The sequence below is a fragment of the Hyperolius riggenbachi genome, chromosome 3 (genome assembly GCF_040937935.1).
Source record: "Hyperolius riggenbachi isolate aHypRig1 chromosome 3, aHypRig1.pri, whole genome shotgun sequence".
NCBI classification, from domain to species: Eukaryota; Metazoa; Chordata; class Amphibia; order Anura; family Hyperoliidae; genus Hyperolius; species Hyperolius riggenbachi.
In genome coordinates, this window is record NC_090648.1 from 39,575,644 (window position 1) to 39,593,422 (window position 17,779).

Here is a 17,779-nt window from a genome sequence, read left to right on the forward strand (position 1 = left end):
CCGAGGTGAACTTTTACTCATTGCATAATTGTGTTCCTTTCCTATTGTTTATAGGGCATTCCTCAAGCCCAATACTTTTTTTGTTTTTGTTTTAATACTCTACTTCCCTATAAACTAAATAAACCACGCCCACAGGTTTTCAGAGAGCCTTGGCAGTAGCAAGGGCTCATGGGAGCTCAGTCTGGGCAGGAGGAGGAGGTGTTACTAGCCATTGATTTCAGAGGCAGAGGGGAGGAGGGGGATTAGTTTTTTTTCGCAGGCTGAGTGCTCAAGATACAGATAAGCCTGCCTCTGTGTAATGTTTACAAACAACATGGCTGCTGTCATTGTATCACAGGAAGAAATCATTATTTTCTATTAAAGCTGTTTGCAGCTAGATTTGCTGTGTAAACTATCTAAACTTTAGATAAGATATATAGACAAGTTACTTGTTATAGTTAGTTTTTCATCTCGGATCCGCTTTAAGTGACAGCAACATAGGAAACAAATTTTACTCTGGTAGAAATGTTCATTTTATATGTATGCATTTTTTATTTTATAATTTTTAATTATAGTTGTCCTTAAAGGCGAAATAACGAGATGATTGTTGAGTAGGGTTACTCACAAATTTTCACCAAAGTCTTTTTCACATAGAAAATCACGGTTTATAGCCCTAAAAAATTTGCAAAAATATGTTGTATGACAAAAATTAGCAAAAGCACAAAAAAAAATCGTTATTTTAACCACAAAAACACAGAAAATCATTTTAGCGTGAAAAATCCCAAATTATTACAGTATGATTTTCAATGTCCTTTTCACTCCAAAATTAAATGTAACATTATTTTTGTGAAAATTAAAGGGACTCCGAGCTCAAACTAGAATAAAAATTTGAACTTACCCGGGGCTTTCTGCAGCCCAGTGCTGGTCGGGAGGTCCCACGACGTACTCTTCTCCCAGTGCCTCTTCCAGAAATGACTGGCCCGCGGCTCCCGGCGACACTCGGCCCGAGTGTCAGGCTCCTTTTCCGCATACGTCACGTCTGACGTCACTATGTCAGCCACCTCGCGTCATCATGGCGGCCGGCGTGACAGTACGGCGCATGCGCGATTAAACCGCGCATGCGCCATACTGTCACGATTGAAAAATCCGATCGGATTTCCTGTTTTCTTCTATTTTTATCGATCCGGAATGCCAGATATTTTTCTTTAATCTTTCTAAAGATTGTATGGTGTGTGTTAGATTGTCAATTTATTAATATACACACCCTAGCAATTTTGTCAGAGTTTCCAATCATTTTTATCATAATTGGGGAAAAATTTAACATACGTGTGTTGTACATTGGTCATATTTTTGAAATGTTACAATCAGTCAGAAAAATTGAATGCAATTCTTAAATTGAACAGATATTTAAAAAAATTGAATGGTGTGTGGCCACCTTTAGGGTTAGAAAAATTGGGTGCAGCCAACACCAGCCAAATAAAAATACGTACCCGGGCAACGTCGGGTCATCAGCTAGTAAATTATAAGGCAGCTAAATAACTCAATGCATACTGGCTTTGAACCCACAAGGCTCTGGTCACAAGACCAGAGGAAGAAACTAAGGATGGAAATGTCCATTTTTGATTCCACAGAAATTCTGATTTCCGCCAATTTCTGATTTTTGTTTTTTATCCGATTTTCTGTTTTCCCTTTCCCATTTTCTGATTTTTGTTTTCCTGTTTTTCCAGTTTCCCAGGAAAATTTTATTTGTCATTGTTTTGCATCAGAGGTTGCCAAAAAAAAAAAAAAATCACACACAAAAAACAAAATGAAATCAGTAAATTGGAAATCAGAAAAACAAAATCTTGTGACTGCTCTAAAATGACCTTGGTGATCTGAAATATTCTGCATTCTCTGATTGGTGAATTGCTTCAGAGTCCTGTGATTGGGCTAAATTTACCAAGTTGCAGTAAATCGGACTTCTGTTTTCCAATTTCCAAATTCCGATCAGAAATGTAAATTCTGTGAAATCTGAATGAGCATCCATAGCAGGCACAATTTTATGGACGTACGAACAATGCAATCACCTGGAGCACTGGGCAGAGCGGCAGGAGGGCTAGCGCAGTGACGGGGAGAGTGGGCATATTCCCCGCACACAGCCTCTATCTTCTTCCTGTCCCAGGCATCCATTGCGATGGTAACAGCGCCCGCGTACGTTAAAAAAGGGCGCCGGGAAAAAAGGGCGCACGGTTTTAAACGATAGGCATGAATAACGTTTAAAAAAAAATTGTGCTATATTTCGTTTAAAAATAATGTTTTATAAAGTTATAAATCATTAAATAATGTGTATGAAATCGTCAATTGTAAAAACGTTAATCTTCCGTTTAAAAAGTGAAACGTATAACGTTTAAAAAAAAATTACTAAGTAACCCTCCCTGTGTGACGGATATTGCGAAAGTCGTGCGCGTAAACGCCAACGATTTTCGCAATAGTCGTGCGCAGTCCCTGTCAGTCTTGGGTAAATGCACAATAGATGTCAATTTCCCTCTCTCTTACTGAGAACAGTAACCTTCCCCCCACATCCTGTTCAGGTCAGGAAAGAATTCACACGTGGCCAGACCACCTGGACAGCAGACATTTGGTCACATAGCTCATGTTCCACCAAACCAGCTCAAACTGGTCAGAGTTGATGGTGGCTCCTCCCTGATGATGTGATCCACTTCCTGTTCCGGGATCTGCCTGGTTGGCGTGTGTTTCAGAGCTCCTGAGCAACTATGACTGAGCTCTGCGTCCTCCTCTGATGCTCTCTGCTCTCTGCTGCTTTCCGACACTGGATTCCTTCGCTGTGGGTGTGTGGGCTGATGCTGCTTGCTGCTGCCTTCTCTCCGTGTGCTGAGGCTGTTCAGGGGATTCAGTGGGTTGCCGTTTGTTTTCTCTGCTTCTGATGTTTCTGCTGTTTTTGCTAACTGTTTACTGAGTGACCTGCCGCTGCCCTTACTAACTCTTGACTGGGTGACTGGCCTCTGGAAAAGATCCTGCACGCTGTCAGCCCTGAGGGTGAATGAAAAAAAAAAAACTTTCGGGAAAGCAGCAGCAGTGCCCTTGCCTTTTAGCTAGCACGTCTTGCTCTGTCTATGGGATTTCTGGTTTGGCTACTTTCACTCCTAGCTTTAACTGCCCTCACCAGCGCTGCACCAGTCTAAAAAGAAAGAGAGATAAGAGAGATAAGAAAAGCTTAAAATAGCTTTTAACAGCTCTCCAGCGTCTGCCTCTCAGTTTGCCCTCAGCCTGCAACCCCTGCATCCCCTGCATCCCCTGGTACGGGCAACATATGAAAAAATAGTCCTGCTGTGTCTGCCTAACAATTTGCGTTAGCCTGCAACCCCTGCATCCCCTGGTATGGGCAACATACGAAAAAATAGTCCTGCAGTGTCTGCCTAACAGTTAGCGTTAGCCTGCAACCCCTGTATCCCTTGGTATGGGCAACATATGAAAAATAGTCCTGCAGTGTCTGCCTAACAGTTTGCGTTAGCCTGCAACCCCTGCATCCCATGGTACGGGCAGCGTATGGAAAATAGTCCTGCAGCACCTGTCTAACAGCCTGCAACCTTTGCATCCCCTGGTACGGGCAACATATGGAAAATAGTCTTGCAGCGCCTGCCTAACAGTTTGCGTTAGCCTGCAACCCCTGCATCCCATGATACGGGCAGCATATGGAAAATAGTCCTGCAGCACCTGCCTAACAGTCTGCCTCCAGCCTGCAGCCCCTGCATCCCATGGTACGGGCAGCATATGGAAAATAGTCCTGCAGCACCGATCTAACAGTCTGCATCCAGCCTGCAACCCCTGCATCCCCTGGTGCGGGCAGCATATGGAGAATAGTCCTGCAGCATCCACCTGTTAGTCTGCAGCCCTTGCATCCCTTGGTACGGGCCAGCTCTCCAGCATCTGTCTTTCAGCTTGCCTCCAGCCTGCATTTCGTGCATCCCCTGGAACTGGTAATGTAAAAGTATCTATTGTATTGCATGTTTATTACTCAAGTGAGTTAGCTGATGGCAAATGCCACCCGAAACAGATCGAAACTGCCTCCAGGTCTCACTTCAAAAGGGCTAGATAGTTTTGGTTTTACCCAAACTAAGGACATAAATATGGCATCCGATAAGAAAAAAGGCACAGACTCTGCTAGGGACACCAACATTCTAGCTACACCCACAAGGAGGGACTCATTAACATCTCAGGCAGCTGGGTCACTAACGCCTGCAGATATATCCACGCACTATAAAAAAATAGCTGAGTATTGCGAAGAAGCAAACTCTCAAATAAAAGGCGGAAAGAAAGCAGGAAAGGATAACTACGTAGCTAAGGATGAATTGGATGATAAATTAAATGTCTGGTTCAGTGACATTGCAGGCAAATGGCAGACAGTTATGATTGAAACTATTCAAACAACAATAAAAACGGCAGTGGCAGAGGAGATTAAACCAATAAAGGAAGCAGTAGATCATTTGACAGCAAGGATAGAAACGCTAGAAGCAGGCTATGAGAAAAATCAACAAGCAATTGTAAATCACACTTCTGAGATTGGTACTCACAATAAGCAAGTGCGATCCCTAATAAGTAAAGTTGATGACTTGGAAAATAGGTCACGAAGGAATAATATAAAAATAAGGGGTCTGCCAGCAAAACTTAATCAAACCGAACTCCCTACTGTCATCCAATCAATCTTTAACGATGTGTTGCGGAATGATCAGCCAGAAGAAATAAAAATCGATAGAGCCCACAAAATTGGAAGAGAGAGAATGACGAGTCAGGGCAATAGTACAGATGTGCTCTGCCGAGTGCATTTCTTCAAAGAAAAAGAGAAAATCCTTGCTAGAGCCAGAGAAATGAAAGAAATAATGTACAATGATAAGAAAATTGAACTGTTTAATGATTTGTCTTCTCAGACTGTTTATAGAAGGAGGCTCCTGAAACCCCTTTTGGATGCTATTAAGGAGAAGGGAGGCACCTATAGATGGGGTTTCCCCCTATCACTCGCGGTCTCAATGGGCCAAAAATCATACACACTAAGAGACGGTGAACCAACTGAGCCCTTGTTACAGTTGTTTGGTCTCCCCCAAATTAAAATACCAGGCTGGGAGGAACTAGAAACGGGAGGCGATTTTAGCAAACGCGCCACCGGCAACAGCCGGAGATAGGAATTTTTTTTTTTTTTAGCACAAAATCCAACTGTGCTAATTGTCTAGGCAGACAAAGGTCCCCTATATCCCGCAGTGAGATGGGAAAGGTGACTAACGACCTTGTGATCACAATGGGAGGTGACCCTCAGGGTCTTCATCCTAAGGATGATTTGTATAGTACGAATGGTATGAGTGGAATGAAGGGTGGAATACAGGTGAAAAGGAAAATATGCTTCTCTGATGTATACAAATTTAGTCTGTCTTTTCTTCCCCCTCCCCCTCCTTATGGAATTATCAATAAAGTAGAAAATTTTAATGAATTACTTAAAGATTGAAACAATAAACGTTAAGGGAGCTAATTCAGGGAAGAAAAGGGGTGGAATTTTAACAGAATTAACTAAGAATAAAATAGACATAGCCTTTCTACAAGAAACTCATTTCAAGAGTAAATTTGAACCAAGCAAATATTGCAAAAAATATAGCCTATGGTATACTAACTCGAAGGATAGGGGCAGATCGTGTGGGGTGGCCACTATATTTTCTTCCAGGATCTGTTTCGAACCAAGTCAGATCTATAAAGACGATGAGGCTAGGTTACTAATCTTGGTTGGCAAAATTGAACGGTAAAACCGTCACGCTGGCAAACATTTATGCGCCAAATAATGGCCAATGTGCTTTTATAAAAAAAGCGCTGGATAAAGTGAGTGAATTAAAAAAAGGGAAAACTATAATGGGAGGAGATTTCAACCTACCCTTTGAACCCAACCTAGACTCCTCGAAAGGTATGTCCCATATTTCAAAAAAACAAATTACATCCCTCACACAACATTTAAAAAATTATAGAATGGTAGACGTCTGGAGAATTTATAACCTTGGGGTGAGAGATTATACCTTCTATTCGGGAGTACACAATACCTACACTAGATTAGATTTATTCTTATTACCACAAAATGAAATTCTGGAAATAATAGAAATAAAAATAGGAAGTATTACTTATTCTGACCATGCACCAGTGATACTCACCCTTAAGTGGAACAAGGATGTCATGACTGATTGGCGGTGGAGATTGGACAGCTCTGTCTTGCTTGAGCCTACAGTGAAGGAGACAGTAGCGACCCAGATTAAACAATTCTTTGCAGAAAATCAGGGTTCAGTAAACTCCGGAAAAATAATGTGGGACTCCTTTAAATGTGTTATAAGGGGTTCCTTAATAGCAATAGCAAGTAAAATTAAAAAACAAAAAACTAAGCAGTTAGATAATTTAATGGATGAACTCAAAATAGCGGAAGCCACACATAAGGAAAATCCTGAGCAGGATAATTTTTTGAAAGTTAATTCAATTAGGCATAGGATAAATAAAATATTAAATGAAAAATGTAGTAAAGAATATAAAAAACTCAAAAAAGATTTTGTCATAAACTGTAACAAACCAGGAAAATGTATGGCCAAGCTATCAAAAAAAAAGACAACAGCCCAATTCATAGAAAAAATACAGAATAATTCCGGTCAATTAAGCTACAGTACGCAAGAAATAGGACAAGTATTTGGGAAATATTATGCAGAGCTATATAGTATAAAGCAGGAAATGCCAGTGGATAATATGAACAGGTATCTTACACAAGTAAATTTACCAAAAATTACAGTCGAGAATAAAGATACGCTGGATGCCCCGGTAACAGAAATAGAGTTTAAAGAGGCAGTACATTTGCTTAAAATCGGTAAGAGTCCGGGTCCCGACGGCTTCACCTCGGAGTTCTATAAAGCATTCATAGAGGAGATAGCACCTGACTATTGTTTAATGATTAATAATCTGGATGAAAGTGAGACCTTTTCTAGAGAATCAAATCAGGCCACAATCACCCTAATACATAAAGAAGGTAAAGATCCCCTACAGTGTAGCAACTATCGTCCAATTTCAGTAATTAATATTGATGTTAAAATATATTCAAAAATTCTAACATTAAGACTGGAAAAGGTGTTAGATCAGCTACTGGGGAAGGAGCAGATGGGTTTTAGAAAATCGGGCAGACTATCGGATAATATTTCAGCAGCAATAAACTTTATATATAACGCAAAAATTCGTAATGAAGATGCCATCTTAGCGGCCATTGACGCTGAAAAGGCGTTTGACCGTATCTCAAGACCATTTATCTACACATCTTTAGAACACTATGGTATTGGTCCCATCTTTATCAAACGAATCAAAAATCTATATTTAAACCAAACAGCCAGAGTAAAAATCAACGGTACCTTGACACACTCCTTCCCTTTGGGGAACGGCGTGAGGCAGGGATGTCCAATCTCCCCGCTAATATTCAATTTAGGCATAGAAGTGTTAATACGCATGATCCATTCTGACAGGGAGATATCTGGGTGGCATATAGGTAACTATGAAAGTAAACTACTAGCATACGCGGACGACCTTCTTTTGACATTAACCAATCCCCTGACCTCTTTCGAAGAAGCAAATAAAATAATAACTGAATTTTCCAAATACTCGAACTATAAAGTAAACAATTCTAAAACTACAGTATTAAACATAAAAAGTCCCGCCGAAATATTGAGTACCCTACAACTAAGGTATGGCATTCATTATACCAATTCTCATATTAAATATCTCGGTATCAACTTATGTAGTGATTTCAATGATCTATTCAAACATAATTATACACCAGTGCAAAAAGATTGTGAGAAGATACTGAGTAAAATGAAAAATGCCCAATTTAATACAATTGGGAAAATCAACTTTATAAAAATGAAAATTCTTCCTAAAATAATATTTACAGTACAAAATTTGCCAATAAACATCCAAAGGAATTGGTATAATGTCTGGAACAATATATTTCAAAATTTCATATGGAGAACACCAAACCGCAGAATTTCATATAAGATAATAAGCAGGCATAAGAAATTGGGAGGAATGGGGGCACCAAATATTAAACGATATGCCCAATGTTTCCAATTGCAAAGAATTTTAGATCTCAGGATGTGCGACCCGAAGAGATTCTGGACAACATATGAAAGAAGTCTGTTTAATTATGATATGTTGGATTCATGGCACCCCCACACGGTAGCAAAACTCCTCCCTTCTATCAGCCATCCATTATTAGCACCTGCAATTAAAACCCACATGGAAGTTATAAGATCTATGTCAAAGAGCAATAAAATATCATTACTAACCACTCTACGCAATAACCCAGATTTTCAACCTGGCTTAACTTCAGGGTGGCTCAAGGAATGTGGGCTCCCTCGAGATGTTAGAATCCTAGACTTGGTTGGCCACAGAGATTCCACATTGAGGGAGATTTATAACATGGTCAGAATGGATAATGGGCTGTGGAGCTTCCAGGTCAGGAGCTACCTTTCCAAACATAAGGATAATATAAGTAAAACCATAAATATTTATGAAAAGTGTTTTCTTCATTCGAGGGTGGGGAAGGGAATGACAGCAAATTTATATTTTTTTCTTGACAGTTGTCAAACTGATCCTCTACCTAAGTTCTGTAGAAGCTGGGAACAAGACCTAAATCATATCCAAAACTTGGATTGGGGAGCAGTATTTCAGGAAATTTGGACCCCCAGCTATACCTCATTTCAACTTGTTAATTATAAACTCATGACGAGATGGTACTTCACACCCTCTAAGATGGCTAAATTTAAAGGCGGAAATGGGAACTGTTGGAGATGTCTTACTGCGTTTGGTTCACATATGCATATGTGGTGGTCGTGCCCGGTTATACAGAACTTTTGGAGAGAGATAGGAGATTTCATTAAACTTCCTTCCCCTTTTCATCCCAGTACCGCTCTGTTGAGTTGCATGGAACCTGACCGCTTTAGACATGCAAATAAACTAGTAATCCCTGCAGCAATTGTGGCCAGGAAACTTATAGCAAAATCCTGGAAGAACCCCGAAGCTCCCAGTATGGAAGAGTGGATATGGATGATGTCAGATTTTTTGCAAGGTGGCGAGGGCAGTGTAGAAGATGCTGGCACCAACAAACAAATGGAGGAATGGAAAATTGCATGGGAAAAAATAAGTAACATATAATATGTAGTTGAGTATTTGAGGTGGAGGGGATGAGGAGAAAAGAACCAAATAACCACTATATTACCAACTGAAATTGTAAGGATAAATGGATGGATGAATGTGCAGATGCATAGATATATGTTGAAGTATAGAAGGCACTTATATGAATGTGTATGAAAGGTGAAATAAGAGTAATTGCTTTGCTTCTCAGCTTAGATATGTGACCTGTTTGTGCATGAGGCCTGTCCCCTCCATTGGCTTGGTCCGGCCCTGATGGCTCATGCATGGAGGGCATGTCCATAAAATAAGTAGGTGGTCGGAAAGGGATATTAACCACTTAATGTTAAGATGGGTAGGTGGAGTTTGTTTTTTGCTGGTGCTTGTGTTTTTTTTTTTGTTTTTCTTACTTTCTTTTTTTCTCTCTCTTACTATAATTAGTTTGACCTGAGCCACTGGTGGAATATTTGATATATTGTAGTGATGATGGAGTGAGGGAGGGGGGGAGGAGAGGAAAGAAAATCAAACTATGATGCAGACCTGAGACCCACGTATGATGGCTTCACAGCTGTCACATGGTCATATCTGGGTCACATACCGGCTGAGTTTGAAAAAAAAAAAAAAAAAACTGGTTGAGACTCACATTTCCCTCCAAGCTCATAGCTTCACACAATGAGAACCTTTACTTTATTAATAATTCAAGATGGGTTTGGCACAGAAAGACAACAAACACATTTCCTGATACCCAGAAATCAGTTCTATCACTCACATGATTTATAATTTTCTGGCTATCAGGAATCAATAGAGAGACCCCTTTATCCGGCATGCGTAGAGCCAATTCATTAGACTAGACGTGTATAGTCTCATTTAATACAGAGTCGCATGCTGCTTATGAATATGGTCTCGGATTTGCGTTGCACCCATCTGGGGCGGAATTACACAAATTATTAATAATTGGTACATTCCTTGCTCCAAGTCTGTGGGTGGTAACTTGCCTGCTAGGAGGTAAAGCTGCCTCAAACACACCTACTTTCCAGGTAGTGACCGCCCCAAAACTCTGGTCAGTAAAAAGCGTTTGCAAGGAACTCCACCCAGTTCTTCAATTTACATCGACTAGGGAAGTCCAGACATGTGCTCACGGAAGAACCGGGCGCATGTTGTGTACAAAGGACTTTTAAGCTGAATGCCTACGTTTAAACTGGACTATTTTCTTCATGCTTCAAATGGACTGCTCAGCTAGCTAAGTAAGAACTTTCTGATTTTATTCCTTTTATTTTTAAGCTCTGTGTTTTATATGTTAATAGGTGTATATAACTGTATGTAATGCATTTGTGTTATTAAACGTTTAAAAATCGTTTAGCGGTTATGACCTGTTGCTGAACATACACAATCGTACCTATTCTCCTGAACTCGCTACCCTGTGTTTAATAGAAGTACACATTTATTAACCCGTATGCGAGAACCCGGCCCAGACATAACGATCTGACCCAGATTCTTGCATACTGCTAAGGGTTAATATAGCGTTCTCGAAGTCCTAGTAAAATTACAGTAGCGGGCTGTGTAACTCGCTTGGTGGCAGAACTTTGAATTGTATATGTGTGTGGAGTGATTCGGTTGGTATCAGAACGCTCCCTTCGCGAGTCAGTTCATCAAATTGCGAATGCGGGTTACCCTTCGTGATGAACAAATGACCGTGTAAGAGGATTTCTGACGCTGATCGATTTACCCCACCCGCAGACCGGCTCGCGGTCTGTGACACCCTGTACCTACCCCTAACCCCTAGACCCCCCTGTTGGTGCCTAAACCTAAGACCCCCCTGGTGGTGCCTAAACCTAAGACCCTCCTGGTGGTGCCTAAACCTAAGACCCCCTGTAATAAGCATTAATAACGTTTTGAAAAATATTGTGCGGTTTTTCGTTTAAAAATAATGTTTGAAAAAAGAAATATTTTACAATTTTTCGTTTAAAAATAATGTTTTTAAAAAATATTGTACTGTTTTTCGTTTAAAAATAATGTTTAAAAAATTATAAATCATTAAATAATGAATAATCATGAGAAGCAGTTATAAAACATTAAAAGTCTCCGGGCGCCGTTTTTAAAACGTTATTTTTCTCCGACGCCCTTTTTTCCTATCGGGCGCCCTTTAAACGATATTTATTATGGGAGTGAATGGCGGCGCCCTTATTGTCCACCTGCCTCATGCGCCCAAATTTCCTGCTTCCACAGCGCCCCCTGTGATGACATAACCGCATGTCATCACAGCAGAGGGCGCTTATCAATGGGATGGATGCCTGGGACAGGAAGAAGATAGAAGATGCATGCAGGGTTCGCGGAAGATAAGTTGTTAAGCTATGTCCACTCTCCCCTGCCACTGTATACTAGAGGCACCTATCTATCTAACCTATACTGGAGGCATCTACCTATCTAACCTATACTGGAGACACCTACCTATCTAACCTATATTGTGGGAACCTACCTATCTAACCTATACTGTGGCTCCTACCTATCTAAACTATACTGCAGGCACATACCTATCTAACCTATACTGGATGCACCTACCTATCTAACCTATACAGGGGGCACGTACCTATCTAACCTATACTGGAGGCACCTACCTAACTTATACTGGGGCACATACCTAGCTAACCTATACTGGAGGTACCTACCTATCTAACCTATATTGGAGACACCTACCTATCTAACCTATATTGTGGGAACCTACCTATCTAACCTATACTGTGACTCCTACCTATCTAAACTATACTGCAGGCACATACCTATCTAACCTATACTGGATGCACCTACCTATCTAACCTATACAGGGGGCACATACCTATCTAACCTATACTGGAGGCACCTACCTAACTTATACTGGGGCACCTACCTAGCTAACCTATACTGGAGGTACCTACCTATCTAACCTATACTGGAGGCACCTACCTAACTAACTTATACTGGGGCACCTACCTAGCTAACGTATACTAGAGGTACCTACCTATCTAACCTATACTGGAGGCACCTACCTCACTAACTTTTACTGGGGCACCTACCTATATAACCTACACAGGGGGTGCCTACCTACCTAACTTATACTGGGGCACCTACCTATTTAACCTATACAGGGGGTGCATACCTATACTGGAGTCACCTACCTAGCTAACCGATACTGAGGGCACCTACCTATCTAACCTATAAAGGGGCAACTATACTGGCTACCTATACCGGCGGCACCTACCTAGCTAACCTATACTGGGGGAAACTATACTGGATACCAACACTGGGGGCACCTATGCCTGCCTACCTATACTGGGGGAAACTATACTGGCTACCAATACTGGAGGCACCTATGCCTGGCTACCTATACTGGGGGGAACTATAGCTGGCTACCTATACTGGGGCAACTACACCTGGCTAACTTATACTGCAGGCACCTATTCCTGGCTCCGCCAAAAAAATGGTAGTTGGAGGTATTATTTCACACAAGCTCTATGATGATATCTATGCTGTTCCTATTATTATAATTTATTGTTAATTTATAAAGTGCCAATATATTCAGTGGTGCTATACAACTGATAATAGTGATGCTGGTACAGTATAATTTTTAGCCATAGGACTCCTTTAAACCTTTTGGCTAAACCAAATGTTTGAGCAGAATCTGCTGCTTTTTGTAAAAATCTGACATACTTCCCTGCTATTTTATTGCAGCTCTGATCAGCAAATGGATGCCATTCATGATGCTACAGATAAAGGTAAATATCTCTCACGGGTGGGCTTATTTAAAAGGGAAATGTAACTGTAGCAAGACATGCTCATATGTTGCTGACAGTCAGAACCTTACTTTAGCTTGCTTCATAGATACAGCTATACCGACAGCTCCAGGTTAAAACGGACCAAAACTCAGAACTTCCTCTCTGCTCCAAAACATAAGCAACAGCATAATCACCTTTAAAGATAAACATTTCTTTGTTACAGCCGATACAAATCTTGCAATAAAGCTGCAGTGTCTACTTCCTGCTTTCATTGAAGCAGACATATTGTTAACATCCTGTGTTTACTAGGGATGGTCGGAAATGCCCATTTCCGATTCTGCGGTAAATCCGCATTCCGCCATTGCCAATTACCGATTCCGCTTTCCGCTACCAATTTCCGCATTCCAATGCGGAATTTCCGCTGGAAATCGCGGAAATTCCACCTGATTTTAACATTGGTTTTCTCAAAAACTATAAGGTCTTTCTGAAAACTTTTTTTCGCATCTTGTTCACAAGATTTTGTTTAATAAACCCTGAAAATGTGGTGTTTCTAGGACTTACGAGGGCTTTGCTATTTACCGCTAAAGTCGGCGGATTTTTACTGTAATGTAAAATGCAGAAAATAGGCAGATGCAGATTTTCTGCATTTTACATTACAGTAAAAATCTGCCGACTTTAGCGGTTAATAGCAAAGCCCCCGTAAGTCCTAGAAACACCAAATTTTCAGGGTTTTTAAACAGAATCTTGTGAACAAGATGCAAAAAAAAAAGTTTTCAAAAAGGCCTTATAGTTTTTGAGAAAATCGATGTTAAAGTCGGCGGAAATTTCCGCGATTTCCGGCGGAAATCCGCCTACCGTACTTGCATTACCGATTTCCGCATTCCGATGCGGAAATGCAATTTCCGATCGGAATTTCGGAAATTGCATTTCCGCAGAATCCAAATGAGCATCCCTAGTGTTTACCTATAGAGTTGGGCCGAACCTCCGATTTTAGGTTCGCGAACCGGGTTCGCGAACTTCCGCGGAAGGTTCGGTTCACGTTAAAGTTCGCAAACCGCAATAGACTTCAATGGGGATGCGAACTTTGAAAAAAAAAAATAATTATGCTGGCCACAAAAGTGATGGAAAAGATGTTTCAAGGGGTCTAACACCTGGAGGGGGGCATGGCGGAGTGGGATACACGCCAAAAGTCCCCAGGAAAAATCTGGATTCGACGCAAAGCAGCGTTTTAAGGGCAGACATCACATTGAATGCTAAATGACAGGCCTAAAGTGCTTTAAAACATCTTGCATGTGTATACATCAATCAGGTAGTGTAATTAAGGTACTGCTTCACACTGACACACCAAACTCACCGTGTAACGCACCGCAAACAGCTGTTTGTGTAGTGACGGCCGTGCTGGACTGGTGCGCACCATGGCGAGAGTGCATGTTTTGGTGGCTTTACAGCCCATATGGTTGCCTGGCTGATGTAGCTGAATGACAGAACAGTGACTGTCCAGCTGATCAAATTTGGTCTGACCACAATGAAGCAACGACCTTATTATCTTTTGTGTGCCCCCCGAGACACTCATCTATGCGCCGGTCATTGCTTCATTGTGATACGCAAGCCCCTTCACCACGGCAAGGTAATGATCACGAAAGGGAATGGGCGCATGTACATGCCTTTTCTTTTGTTGTTGCAGCTGCCCGCAGTGCAGCCAGAAAAATTAGGCAGTCATGTACACGCACCATAAAAATTATTACAGCGGCCGCTGCTAGCAGCGGCCTAAAAAATTCAGCAATCCGCCTGGAGTCCCGGACCCTGTTGGTGGTGGTGGAGAAGGTAGTCAAGCGGCCTGCAGGCAGACATGCTGTGTGGAGGGACTGGGAGCGACTTAGTCTTCTTGGGGCAGCCCAGGCAGCCAGTCACACGGCGTGCAGGCAGAGATGCTGTGTGTGCGGGGACTGACTTAGTCTTGGGGCGGGCAGCAGCCCTCCGGGATCCATACCTCATTCATTTTGATAAAGGTGAGGTACTTAACACTTTTGTGACTTAGGCGACTTCTCTTCTCTGTGACAATGCCTCCAGCTGCGCTGAAGGTCCTTTCTGACAGGACGCTTGCGGCAGGGCAGGAGAGAAGTTGGATGGCAAATTGGGACAGCTCTGGCCACAGGTCAAGCCTGCGCACCCAGTAGTTCAAGGGTTTCTCATCGCTGTTCACAGCAGTGTCTACATCCACACTTAAGGCCAGGTAGTCGGCTACCTGCCGTTCCAGGCGTTGGTGGAGGGTGGATCCGGAAGGGCTACGGCGAGGCGTTGGACTAAAGAACGTCCGCATGTCCGACATCACCATGAGATCGCTGGAGCGTCCTGTCTTTGACTGCGTGGACACGGGAGGAGGATTAGTGGCAGTAGTACCTTGCTGGCGTTGTGCTGTCACATCACCCTTAAAGGCATTGTAAAGCATAGTTGACAGCTGGTTCTGCATGTGCTGCATCCTTTCCACCTTCCGGTGAGTTGGTAACAGGTCCACCACTTTGTGCCTGTACCGAGGGTCTAGTAGTGTGGCCACCCAGTACAGCTCATTCCCCTTGAGGTTTTTTATATGGGGGTCCCTCAACAGGCAGGACAGCATAAAAGACGACATCTGCACAAAGTCGGATCCAGTACCCTCCATCTCCTCTTGCTCTTCCTCTGTGACGTCAGGTAAGTCAACCTCCTCCCCCCAGCCGCGAACAATACCACGGGAAGGTTGAGCAGCACAAGCCCCCTGCGACGCCTGCTGCGGTTGTTCTCCTGCCGCTGTCCCCTCCTCCTCCTCCTCCCCCAAAGAAACACCTTGCTCATCATCCTCTGAGTCTGACTCGTCTTCTGCACACGACTTCTCTTCTTCCTCCTCCTCCCCCCTCTGTGCTGCCGCAGGTGTTGAGGAAACAGCTGGGTCTGATGAAAATTGGTCCCATGCCTGTTCCTGCCGTAACGGTTCCTGGTCACGCTCATTCACAGCTTCATCCGCCACTCTACGCACAGCACGCTCCAAGAAGTAAGCGTAGGGAATTAAGTCGCTGATGGTGCCCTCACTGCGGCTCACCAGGTTGGTCACCTCCTCAAACGGCCGCATGAGCCTGCATGCATTTTTCATCAGTGTCCAGTTGTCGGGCCAGAACATCCCCATCTTCCCAGACTGTTTCGTTCTACTGTAGTTGTAGAGGTACTGGGTGACGGCTTTCTTCTGTTCTAGCAGGCGGGAGAACATGAGCAGGGTCGAGTTCCATCGAGTCGGGCTATCGCAAATGAGGCGTCTCACCGGCATGTTGTTTTTCCGCTGAATTTCCGCAAAGCGTGCCATGGCTGTGTAAAACCGCCTCAAATGCCCACAGAACTTCCTGGCCTGCTTCAGGACATCTGCTAAGCCAGGGTACTTTGCCACAAATCTTTGAACCACTAGATTCATGACATGTGCCATGCAGGGTATGTGTGTCAGCTTCCCCATATGCAAAGCGGCAAGCAGATTGCTGCCGTTGTCGCACACCACGTTGCCTATCTCCAGGTGGTGCGGGGTCAGCCACTCATCAACCTGTTTCTTAAGAGCAGCCAGGAGAGCTGCTCCAGTGTGACTCTCCGCTTTGAGACAAGACATGTCTAACACTGCGTGACACCGTCGTACCTGGCATGCAGCATAGGCCCTGCGGAGCTGGGGCTGTGTAGCTGGAGAGGAGAACTGCCACTCAGCCAAGGAGGAGGAGGACAGCGAAGAGCATGTAGCAGAAGGAGAGGAGGTGGCAGGAGGCCTGCCTGCAAGCCGTGGAGGTGTCACAATTTGGTCTGCTGCGCCCTGCTTGCCATCGTTCACCACCAGGTTCACCCAATGGGCTGTGTACGTAATGTAGCGGCCCTGCCCGTGCTTGGCAGACCAGGCATCCGTGGTCAGGTGTACCCTTGACCCAACGCTCTTCGCAAGAGATGACACCACTTGCCTCTCAACTTCACGGTGCAGTTGGGGTATGGCCTTTCTCGAAAAATAAGTGCGGCCTGGCATCTTCCACTGCGGTGTTCCGATGGCCACAAATTTACGGAAGGCCTCAGAGTCCACCAGTCGGTATGGTAACAGCTGGCGAGCTAACAGTTCCACCACACCAGGGATACACATTGTTACATGCAATAAACCAAGAAATTGTCCGTAAGTGCATTTATTTTTGCGCAGCTAACCAACTGTGGGCGCAGTCTGCACTATTGGGTTGTCCCCTCTGTGTTTCCGTACTCAGGAAACAGCCGACACTAGCCTGAGCAGCCACTGGAACGCAGCGGGTGACGTCATATCCTACGGACGGAGAGGGAGACGCTCTCACTACCTCCGCGCGAGTACTGATCCGCGCTGTATCCGAGGGATTTCCTAGGCACCGTGATTGACCGGAGAGAGGCCAGGAGGGTCTCCAACACCTGTGGTATAGTGCCATTATACTTCAGTGAGGTACTGTTAATTTTTTCCACGGAGGAACTGGCATTCATTCCCAATTGGGATAGAACTTTGTGGTGGGTGTCCACGGTTGTCTGAAAGGATTTCTTCTTCCAGGATTTAGTTCATTGTAAATCATCACATTGCTCTTTTCATTCACAGCGCCGGGTGCTCTAGTTTTTGTACTAGTTCCACCACGCCAGCTGTCAGACGCCGGGCAAGGGGGTGACTGGCCGAAATTGGCTTCTTCCGTTCAAACATTTCCTTCACGGACACCTGACTGCTGCTGTGGGCAGAGGAGCAGGAACCGCTCAAGGGCAGAGGCGGAGTGGAGGAGGGTGCCTGTGAAGGTGGAAGGGAGAAAGCGACAGAAGCAGATGATGCACCTGAAGGAGGAAGAGGAGAAGGAGGGTGACTTTTCTTTTGTGTG

The 17,779-nt window shown here is 43.5% G+C and overlaps 1 protein-coding gene across 1 annotated transcript in view; it reads left to right on the forward strand.

Annotated features, from left to right (window-relative positions):
• The window catches only part of LOC137562067 (uncharacterized), a 134,346-nt gene that overhangs the window by 104,203 nt on the left and 12,364 nt on the right, over window positions 1–17,779 (forward strand). The window contains exon 6 of the mRNA XM_068273406.1: window positions 12,868–12,911. Within this exon, the coding sequence (XP_068129507.1) occupies window positions 12,868–12,911 (44 nt within the window). The remainder of the gene's footprint in view (window positions 1–12,867; window positions 12,912–17,779) is intronic.